The 10612-nt window shown below is 39.5% G+C and overlaps 2 protein-coding genes across 2 annotated transcripts in view; one reads left to right on the forward strand and one right to left on the reverse strand.

Moving 5' to 3' along the window:
* Positions 1–3923: 3923 nt before the first annotated feature.
* On the reverse strand, positions 3924–6252 carry mzt1 (mitotic spindle organizing protein 1). The gene is made up of 3 exons (XM_034898207.1): positions 5982–6252; positions 5638–5783; positions 3924–4475 (listed from the first exon to the last, which is right to left on the reverse strand). The coding sequence occupies exons 1-3, from the start codon at positions 6031–6033 to the stop codon at positions 4452–4454; spliced, it is 222 nt and encodes a 73-aa protein (XP_034754098.1). The 5' UTR covers positions 6034–6252; the 3' UTR covers positions 3924–4451.
* A 45-nt stretch (positions 6253–6297) lies between these two features.
* The window catches only part of bora (bora aurora kinase A activator), a 4662-nt gene continuing 347 nt past the window's right edge, over positions 6298–10612 (forward strand). Inside the window, exons 1-12 of the mRNA XM_034898206.1 lie at positions 6298–6452; positions 6735–6899; positions 7048–7154; positions 7780–7825; positions 7935–8013; positions 8119–8163; positions 8276–8332; positions 8414–8688; positions 8777–8939; positions 9166–9743; positions 9881–10021; positions 10218–10612. The exon at positions 10218–10612 is cut by the window's right edge and continues 347 nt beyond it. Of these exons, the coding sequence (XP_034754097.1) occupies positions 6750–6899; positions 7048–7154; positions 7780–7825; positions 7935–8013; positions 8119–8163; positions 8276–8332; positions 8414–8688; positions 8777–8939; positions 9166–9743; positions 9881–10021; positions 10218–10238 (1662 nt within the window). The 5' untranslated portion in view covers positions 6298–6452; positions 6735–6749 and the 3' untranslated portion in view covers positions 10239–10612. The remainder of the gene's footprint in view (positions 6453–6734; positions 6900–7047; positions 7155–7779; positions 7826–7934; positions 8014–8118; positions 8164–8275; positions 8333–8413; positions 8689–8776; positions 8940–9165; positions 9744–9880; positions 10022–10217) is intronic.

Here is a 10612-nt window from a genome sequence, read left to right on the forward strand (position 1 = left end):
TGTGTGCTCTCGTGAGTGAGAGTGTATGTCATTGTGTTTTGGTATGTGATAAGGTGTCTGTGTGTGTGCTCATCTCTGAATGTGTGTGTATGAACAATATATCACACGTCCATTCTACATTCCCCTATGATAATGTGGATTGATTATGGATATGATAATGAGAGGCCGGCACGGCGTCGCGACCTTCACAAGGTCTAATTGAAACAAGCGTTGGTCCTCCGAAGCACTTATCAAGTCACACAGCACATCATTAATCACGGAGAATACAAGCTGTCACTGTGACACACATACATGCACACACACATACTCACACATTCTCTATTTTTCTGTTTTTCTAACATACATACACACATGCTCTCTCTCTCTCTCCTGACTCTTCTCTCCCTCTCTTTCTCTTAAGCACACACATACACACACACACACACACACACACACACACACACACACACACACACACACACACACACACACACGCGCACACACACACACACACACACACACACACACACACAATGCAAGCTGTCACTACAATATGCCTGGCATTGTCTTCTTTTAAGGAGAGTGGACAGCTAGTCCACCCTCCATCTCTATTTTCTACAAGAAAAGTTGAAGAACAAACAGGCTGTTGAAGTTAAACCTTAAAAAAACAAGAGAGGGAATGTTAAAACAATTCAACAAACATGAACAGCTGTTCACTTCACCCTAACTCGCCTGAATTAACTCAAGTTGTTTTACTACCTGCTTCTATTGGAAGACAATTTAACAACCAAATGTGATTCCAATGTCTGATTAAGGCAGCACATGGTGCCTACCTGTTAAACACAACATGTTCAACACCCGCTGTACGCCTCAGTGAGCCACTCGAATAAACTAATAAGACCAATATCATATTAGTCATTACATAGTCCAACACACAAAATTCCAATCTGATAAAAAGGTGGTTTCATTATCATCATAGGGAAAACACAAGGGAGTTTGCACGCGCTGCGTCGATGCCATCACCAACTTTGTTAATTGTTATTCAATTAACTGCTTTTGTTAATGAAACCAATTAATACTTAAAAACAAGCAGGGAGATATATGATTATTATGCATCTATGCAGAAGACAGCTAATTACAACTGTAAATCAATCAATTCTACATTAATCAGCTTGGAAAATGTCCAAAAATAACAAAGTCACTAAAAGACTTTGGAAGTTTTTTTCTTTTTTAACATATTTTGATTGCCAAGCCATTATCCTGTCTAATGATTGTTAACGGTCCTTTGAAGAGTTTATGATCCAATTTCCTTGCGGTGAATTTAATTGGGACCTAAATAGTATATCTTACGGTGTTAAAGTGTGGCCTCTGTATGTAATCAAGGTTGGTGTATCGCAGTAAGATTCAACAAGGTCACAGAACTCTTCTCAGGGCAAATACATTCAGTGAAGCTTTACATTGCTGAAGGATAAGGGCCAGACAGGCTTGATTAGTTACAGAAATATTAATAAATCAGTCACTTCAGTGCCAGAATGCAGACCTGTATAAGTATGATCTCTTCAGGATATACAGTACACTTCTCCAGGCGGGCGTCAGTCATTTGGTTTCAGGGAATTGAGACAAGGCTTGATTGAGAATATGCTGCTATGTATTAGTTAGTTATGCCATTTATTGTCGTTATTCTTCACTTAAGTAAAAGTAGAAATACCTAAATGTAAAAGGAGTCCATTTAAGTAAAATTCCTGCCTTCAAAATTGTACTTAAAGCAGTATGAAAGACGAAACAACACAACATTCCCCACACAATTTAAAGCTGCATGGTCTGTTAAAGCTCAAGTTAAAGCTGTTAAAGTTAAAGCCGGCCATTGTGGAGCTCATTCCACCTATGTGGTTTAATGTAGTGTAACGATGCATCGTATTTTACATGAATGTTAGAATGTTTTACAGCAAAATAACTAAAGCTGTCAGATAAATGTAGTAAACAGTACTAGTTTCTGCTCTTAAATAAAATATAAAGTATAAAGTAGCATGGAATTAAAATACTGAAGTAGGAGTAAATATTATTTGTGTGTCACGCACATACAACTCTGCACAGCAAACATGGGTTTTTGAGACACTAACAAAAGTTTTACAAAAAAGAAATTATCCAACCAGAAGAACTCAGCAGTAACAAAGTATTGTAACTTAAAATAATTCTAGCTCTGAAATTATCATATAATAAGAAATAAAATATGTAATGGACATAACAAACAAAGCCTCTGCAGGGAGACCATTAAACCCACCTGTTTATGGCTAATGGTAATTAGTAACCTAAATATAACTGTACATAGAGATCTTTGACTTTTGGCTAAACTCGACTTCTACTCTTCACCGTAATTGTTTTCATGAGGCATTGTAATTTAGGTTTGTACAAACATCAACAGACCATCTTTCCTTATGCATAAAGAACTTCTAATCAGTCCAGTCTAATTAATTTTTATAACATCCATTGCGCACACCTGAACTGTAATCTTTCACTTTTAAATGAGACTGCCCTCATTTATCAGAAAAATAATCCTCAGCCCGGATAATTATCAGACGTACAAACATAAACACCTTTAGAAGTTCAGATGTGAGGACCTGCTTGCCTCTTAAGTTTATACAGTCATTTGACCTGACCAGTGGCCTAGTTGTACACCTCTTAGATGTTTATGCATATATGGACGCTAATCTCTCAGTCAAGACTATGGGATTTGAGAATATTTTGTTTTATAGAGATCAAAGTAGCTGGCTAGGATCAGTAGAAACCTTTCAAACACATCAAACAGAGAGCAATGCATCCTGAATCCCACGCCCACAGTAGCCAATCAAGCCATGCATAACTCTTTCTAAAAGAAAAAGGATTCTCCATGTGGGTCTCCTCCATCAACATCTCCCGCAGCTCACCCCCCACGGAGGCCAAGGGGTTGTTCAGGCTCATGAGCTATCATGGAGAGCCACTGCACCGTAGTATCTGTATGCCTCTCATACTTGGCTAACACGATGCTGCTATTGAGGAACAGAGAGATACTGTGTTAAGAGATCAAAGCAGCGGTACAGAGATTTAGACTCACGGCCTGTCAGTCAAGATGGCGAGACAAAGCAGAAGACAGAAATGCTTACACACACACTCTCTCTTTCTCCTGCTCACTCCCTGGGTTTCTCTGTGGTGTGCCTGTAAGGGGTGAGGCGTGACTGTCAGATGGCTTAGGGGCTACTCATTTGTAGACATCTACAGCGCTGCATGAACACCTCAACTCACTCACACACACACACACACAACTGATTCAAGCCCTTTCAGACGAGGTCTCTTCTAGCCTGTATATTGGCCTGTGGAGGAATGTTCTGTGCTCTCAGCATTTTCTCTCGTCTCGAAGATGAATAGAGCTATTTCACAGACGGTGGAGAAACAAAACAATGCTGTGTGCTTAGACACATGATGTAGGGGCTTCATTTCTGGTTAATCAAAGATGGGTTTTTTCGTCACGTTCGCAATAAATCTCAAATACTTTTTTTGTGGATAGAATACGGACATAAAAAGGGTAAGATACAGCTGAGGAAGTCCTGCTGTAAAGAATGATCCTTGTTCATGTCTAATCTTTTGTACATGTTATCACCCCTACATGGTTTGCTTGCATCCTTTCACCTAGTGGGACCGGAAAGATAATTTCCTTTGTAAAATCCTTCAAAAAACATGAGATAGTATTTGGAGTGTTAGAATTCTCTAGAAAAATGCTTTGCTATGTTCTGCAATGGGATCAAGACAACACAGAAAAAGACAGCAAGCCATGGTAAATAAAAAGGGTAAATGTGATTTTAAAAGTACCTGATCAAATCACACTATTTAATTTCTAAGAAAAACCATGAGATTGGAAACTTGCTCTCTTACATACACGGCCTCAGGAATAACAATGACACAACACCACCTTGTGGCCGTTGACTAACATTTTAATTTAGACTTTGTTCCATCATTGACGGTTACACAGACAATGAATATGCCAAAAGCATTAAGTTGAAAATAAGAATTATGCTTACACAAAATTAAAAACAGTTAATAACAACTGACATACAAAACATCATAAAAAACATTTCCTCATGAAAAGTCAAATCACTATCAGAAATTTGATGGATGCTCTTAAATTAAGGCAGGATGTCAATGCTATTACCACTATGAACTTTCACTTCACAAAAGGAAAAACTTGCAAGGAAATCCGAGGCCGAATGGCAGAGCATGCCCCCTTGACAGAAGACTTGTTTTTAGGAAGGAGGACTGAGGTTGATACCTCCACACAAAACTTCAAACACAAGTCAAAAGCACAGGACGGGAGCAGGTGCAGAGGACAGAGTGACGATGCACATGCAGGTCTGGTTGGTTGGAGAGCCCATGGTAGGTACAGATCCAGGAATGGGACATGATCCCATTAAAGTTCAAACTGAGGTGATCAGCCTGCGACTTCAGTTAGTGCAGTTTTCAGAAGCCTGAAAGAAAATAAATAAATATATGTATATAAATCAATAAGTGATGTATTATCACGATTAATTATGAGGTCAGATTCACTATACTATATATAGTGTTCTTTCTTATAATAATTACAACTTGTTTATGAGCGAGCAACATGTGCACAGGACAATTCTGAAATGTGTGAATATTTTACTTTTTTTTTTTTTTTAGATTACATGATGACAACTTTTCCTTTTGCCTACTAGTTAAATTTCCAAATTGAGGAAGCGTTAAACTGTTGGGTCAACACTGTATTCTTCACAAAAAATCCTATCTACCAAAAGAAAAAAAAGAATATTTGGTCACCGTTCCACAGGTGAGGTTGAGACAGAGTTGCATTTTCTGTCACAATGTAAAGCGTTTAATGAAACTAGGAACATGTATTTATTTATTTAAGTTCAACTATGTAATCTCAGATCTCAATGAGCTGAATGACCTCTTAAACAATTTAAAATACTCCTGGGAGAAGGAAACAGGGCATATCTGGTTGCTGAATAGGTCAGTCGGACACACACACACACACACACACACACACTTAATGTGGTGTTAATGTTCACATTATTGCTTGGTCACAATATTTTGACAAATTGTATTTTTACTTTTTAGCAACACTGTTATTGAAACTTTCATGCCAATAAAGCTCCTTAAAATTGAATTATAAGACACCACATTGAGGTATGGTAATATCACTTTGGCATTTGATTTCTTCAACATTCAAAATAATTGATGTAAATGTACTGTATTTATATAGCGCTTTTCTAGTCTTAACGACTACTCAAAGCGCTTTTTACATCATACAGGATACATTCAACATTCACACACATTCATACACTGTGGCCGAGGTTGCCGAACAAGGTGCCACCTGCTCATCAGATAAACATTCACACACACATTCACACTCCGATGAGCAGCATCGGGGGCAACTTGGGGTTCAGTGTCTTGCCCAAGGACACTTCGACATGGGATTGCAGGGCCAGGGATTGAACCCCCAACCTTCCGATTGGCAGACAACAGTTCTGCCAATGAGCCACAGCCGCCCCCAAATAATTGATCAGCAGTTACAAATATTGGTAAACTGAATTCTCCTACTCTACAAACATAATTCTTCAGTACAATATGAAAGAGAGCCCGTTTCGGTACCTTGAGGGTTTCAGAGGCTTTACGCAGTTCTTTGATGACTGCAGACAAAGCTTCTGGGTTGATGCCCTGCTCACACAGTCTCACACATATGGACAGAGACTCCATGTCCAAACCTGTGTTCAGCAACCTGGAGATCTCCAGCAGCACTGTTGGCAGGAAGAAGGTGAAGTCAAACTAGTTAACGTTAGAATCATTCCCTAGTGACAAGACAGGTCCTTTGCAATTTGTTATTAACACGACAGCAAACAAGCGGGGTTAGCGGAAAAAAACTGTTTATTTGCAACTAAACTTGGTGTTATTTTACAAATACATACATGCTGCATGTTCATTAAATATATATTTACCGTCCATAGTCTCCCGGACTGCGTTTAGGTTTGTATTTGCTGCACTTGCCATGATGTAAACTGAATGTGATTAGCAAACGCTTGCTAGCAGGTGGCTAACAAGTTTCACATGAAGGTGTCTCTTACGCGATACGAGATATTTTTTTAACAGTTCACCAGACGTTAAACGTTTCGTTTTTATTTTAGATACAATCTCTAAAAATATCACATGCCCAATAATAAAAGGACACTATAAGCAACTTGATAGCTACCTTGCGTGCTAAACTAGCTAACTCACACAAAACTGGGAGAGGAAGTGACGACTTCCATCCTTCATTGGTTCCCTAGAACTTCCTGCAAAGATTCTATTGGCCAACGGGTCTTAAGGGCGAAATTGAAATAAACGTTTGAACCTCTCGCTGCTGATTGTTTTCCGATTCAATGAAGATTGTTTTTTAGCTGTATGTTTAAAGTTCGTGGTCATTAACAGTTGTAAGTACCAACGGCAGAACGTTATTTAGCTAGCTAATATTTGTAATAAATGTACCTTTCATCTTTTAAGTGAAGTGGTGTGTTAAGAAAGAGAGCACAATTTAACCATAAGGCTAGCTAACGTTACTTAACGCTAGCTATAGAAACAGGGAACATAACATTAGCGTAGCTAATGTTAACGTACCAAACTAACCAAATGATTAAATGAAATGCAATCGAGTGGTTTAGTTTATGTCTTGTCAATGTTATGTCTAAAAAGCTCTTTTCCTTTATGCTGACTAGAATATTTCAGCTAAAATGGGCGACCTTGTTGAGCTACAGATCACTCCAGAGACTCCAGGTAGGCCTTCAATAAGAAACCCATTTGAAAGTCCCAATGATTACCACCACCTGCGGGAACCCCTGGTGCCAAGCCCATCTGTCTTCAAGTCCAAGCCTTGTAAAGCTGTAAGTTTGAGCACACCTCAAAACTTTTACACATATTACTATGTGTCATATCTCTACTTGCAAATATCTACATGCTGCGTTAAATCAACACGTTTTACTTGATATGAAGTTTTTTTTAAATTTAATTCATCATCTTTCTCTCCCTCAGACTCCACCCAAGTTTAACTGGTCTATTGACGAAATGGCCTGTCTTCAGCCAGTGCACATAGACCCAGAGGACATCCAGCGACAGTCTTTTTACCTCAGCCAGACAAGGTATGTACTGAAACACAGTAGTAGTAGTAGTAGTTGTAGTTTAAAATAATAGCAGTCCACCATCACTAACTTCATAAATCACTTTTTTGGTAGAAGTGGTATTTCTACATGGCAAATAATTTACTAGTAGTGTTGTAGTCACAGAAAATCAACAGACCCAACATGACATGCATGCTGCTCATTCTGTGAAATTGATTGGGGCATGTTCAAAATAATAGCAGTGTTGTGTTTAATTTGTGAGGTGATTGATTCTGTGAAGAAACTGGTGTCAATTATGGCTCATATTTAAGGAAAGAAGGAAGCAAATGTGCATGCTGGTTATAGAGCATTTCAAACTGAAATACTCAGCAAAATGGGTCGTTCCAGACCTTGCTCTAAGGAATGGCAGACTTTGATTAAAAAGTTGATTGGAGAGGGGAAAACACATACAGAAGTGCAGAAAATCATAGGCTGCTCAGCCAAAAGGATCTAAAATGCCTTGAAATGTCTTCCAAAGCCCGAATGATGTGGAGAAAAAAAATTCTGCCATTCAAATGGATCAAAGAATAGCCAAATTGGCAAAGGCTCAACCAATGATCCACTCTAGGAAAGTAACAATTTTTTTTTCCTTTTACCAAACATCTAGGATGGATTCTGACATTGAGGAAAAGCGTCAGAATGCTATTGAGCAGGTGTGTGACTCTAATAAAACTTAATCATATTGTTTATTGAAAGAACTCAATGTATTGACGGTTTATTGATTATTTTGTAATTAAGCCATTTGTCTGTCTCCCACTAAAGTTTTTCACCAGAGGAGCCATCGTGCCTTCGCCCTGGGCCGCACCAGACACCCGTAAAGGCGTTCAGATGTATATGAAAAGTGTGTTCATCTTTTAACGTTCTGTCCTGTATTTGGTGTATTATTTTGTTTTTCTACATTTTTATAAGCATTTCATGTTGCTGTATTGTGTCTTTGCACTTGTAGGTTCCAAGTCTGCTATGATTGTAGAGGAGCCAGAAAAAATCTCAGGTAGGTGTCTTCTTTGACATTGTTTCACCCAACGGTGCCCCATCTCGTCTCCTTTCCTGCTCTATCTACTAACTTGTATGTTTATCTGTTTTTTATTATGTTTCTTTTACAGTTGCTTGTCAGACAACTCTTTCGTTACCTTTGGCTTTTGATTTGGAGAAAGTACTAGGTAAGCCTGTAATAAATGCCTGCACAATCAAATAAGTATTTTACCATCAAGGCATCATCATAGTTTCTTCCCTATCCTCAGGGGATTATTACCACTACCAGGAAGCATGTGATGCTGTCCAGGAGAGTCTCAGTTCCTCCTCCTTAAGACGGAAACTCTTCCTTGATGGCCAGGGCACCTACAGCAGCTCTGACAGCTCTAGCCCCACAAGCCCAGAGCGAAGCCATGCCAGGAACGAGAGGCTTTCTCTAAACCGAGGAGAGGGAGCTTTAGGTGAGGTTGCAGAGGGAGATGCTATATTGTCTATCTTTTCCTCCCCTGTTTCCTGTGGCGAGTTGGCTGCGACTCCCTCTACGGTGAGTGGAGACGTGTACGGGTTGATTATTTTGACATACTCTTGGTATGTCAATTTCCCAGTCCAAACTGTTTATTTGTACACCAAAGGGCCACTTCTCGTCCAGTCCCATCCAACATGGCTGCTTCCGGGACTGCAGCCTCGGCAGTATCACCAGTCCTCCGGTTCCTGATTGGTCGTCTCCTGCTGGCCTGGCCTCCACCACAATTTCTCCTATTGTTGCAAATGCGGCAGGCACACCCATATGCTCAGGTAGGTATTTCCTTTGTAACTTGAATGTGTAGTATCCAAAATGAAGCAGATATTCTTTTTTAGGGTTTTATCACACAACGATATATATATATATATATATATATATATATATATATATATATATATATATATATATATATATATATATATATATATATATATATATATATTTAAAAAAATGTTAAAGGTTCTCTTCTAACTGAAATTGAATCTGTTCTTTCTTTAGCTGAGAGAAAACAGCTGAGCAATTTGACTCCCCACGATGTTCCCCTGGACATGAACGTGAGTCCCTGCAATGAGAGTCCATTTGTCGAGGGTTGCTCTCCCATCCGTAGCTGCTCCCCACACCATCTCCATTGCCACAAAAAGCCCCATCACAATGATAGACCCAAGCCCCGGCCCAGAGTCCGCTGCTGGGCCTCCCCTCCCCTCATCTCACCAATCCTCGACCCTAAGTTCCAAGACAATCCGGAGGTCGAGGACGAAACCTACTTCTCATCCCCCCCTTCGTCCTCTTCTTCTCTCCCCCCTATGGAGCTAGATCCATCTTCAGCCCTGGCCTGCGGCACTCACCTCCCTGACACTGAGAGAGTTACCGTAGATCCTATGGAACCTGTGAAAATGGAGGAAGGAAAGGAGACAGAGATCGAAGGAAGGTTGGAGGATGAAGAGGAGGAAGGTGAAGGGCTTTCGGGACAGCTGACTAGCTCTCGTATGGGCAATGTGTCAACAACAGAAAGCTCTCGTATGTTTTTATCTCTCCTGGCAGAGGGAAGCAGCATACGCTGTGATTCCAGCATGCAGGTTTGTGTGATTAATTTCATTCAGACTTAGAGCCTCCTTGTTCTTTTCTTTTTTCACTGTAGGTTTAACTTACTCAAATATGAATTATTTCTTGTTTGTCTTAATAAATATTTTGATTGCTTTTTGTGTATGTTCAGGTGGACAGTGGGTACAACACTACCTCAGCAGGCACCGCCAGTCTTATAGATGGCCTCAGCTCAGACTGTCACAGCAAAGAGTCCTTAAGTTCAAACTTCGCAGAAGACGCTTTCCAACTCACTCGACACACTAAAGTAAAGGTAAGTTAACCCTTCACACACATACACAGTTTTGTGGATATGTGAGTTAGCGTTTAGATCTAATGCAGTATCAGCACTTGTTTAAAACATACTACTGAAATTACATTACAGACTTCTAACAATTTTGTACATGCTGCGAGGAGTTGTCTTTTAGTTACTTTTTAATTTGACTAAAATGAAGTTTATTGTTTTCCAGGCATTTTATCCTCACCACTGAGCCATCTGATAGATGCATTTAAAGGGACGCCTCTTCCAGTGGAAGCTTAAAGATGATTATTTTGCAATCAAATACAACATTTACACAGTTTTGAAGCATTTATGTTGCATTAATTTGGTTAGGGTGAATTGGCTTAACTGTTTAATGCCGTATGAGCTGAGGTGTTTCACAAGTGGTAATTAGTTCTTTTTAAGATTTGAAGTTCAAATTGTCAGACTGAAAGCAAACGCTTTACCATAGTATGCATTGTTTTTATCACAGGTTAGAAGGGAGAAATACTTAGTCCCAATGTAAGACACTTAAAAGCTATAATAATAATTCACCAGTTCTTTTGGACCCAGCATTCTATACTGGTGTTAGGAGGGGGGGGGGGG

This window comes from Etheostoma cragini, chromosome 17, assembly GCF_013103735.1.
Source record: "Etheostoma cragini isolate CJK2018 chromosome 17, CSU_Ecrag_1.0, whole genome shotgun sequence".
In the NCBI taxonomy this organism is placed as follows: domain Eukaryota; kingdom Metazoa; phylum Chordata; class Actinopteri; order Perciformes; family Percidae; genus Etheostoma; species Etheostoma cragini.

Coding starts and splice junctions, on each gene's coding strand:
- mzt1 (XM_034898207.1), bottom strand. CDS start 6,033: ATGGCAAGTGCAGCAAATACAAACCTAAACGCAGTCCGGGAGACTATG. Junction 5,784..5,981: donor AGTCCGGGAGACTATGGACG/GTAAATATATAT, acceptor TCCTGCCAACAG/TGCTGCTGGAGATCTCCAGG. Junction 4,476..5,637: donor AAGCCTCTGAAACCCTCAAG/GTACCGAAACGG, acceptor ATTTTCTTTCAG/GCTTCTGAAAACTGCACTAA.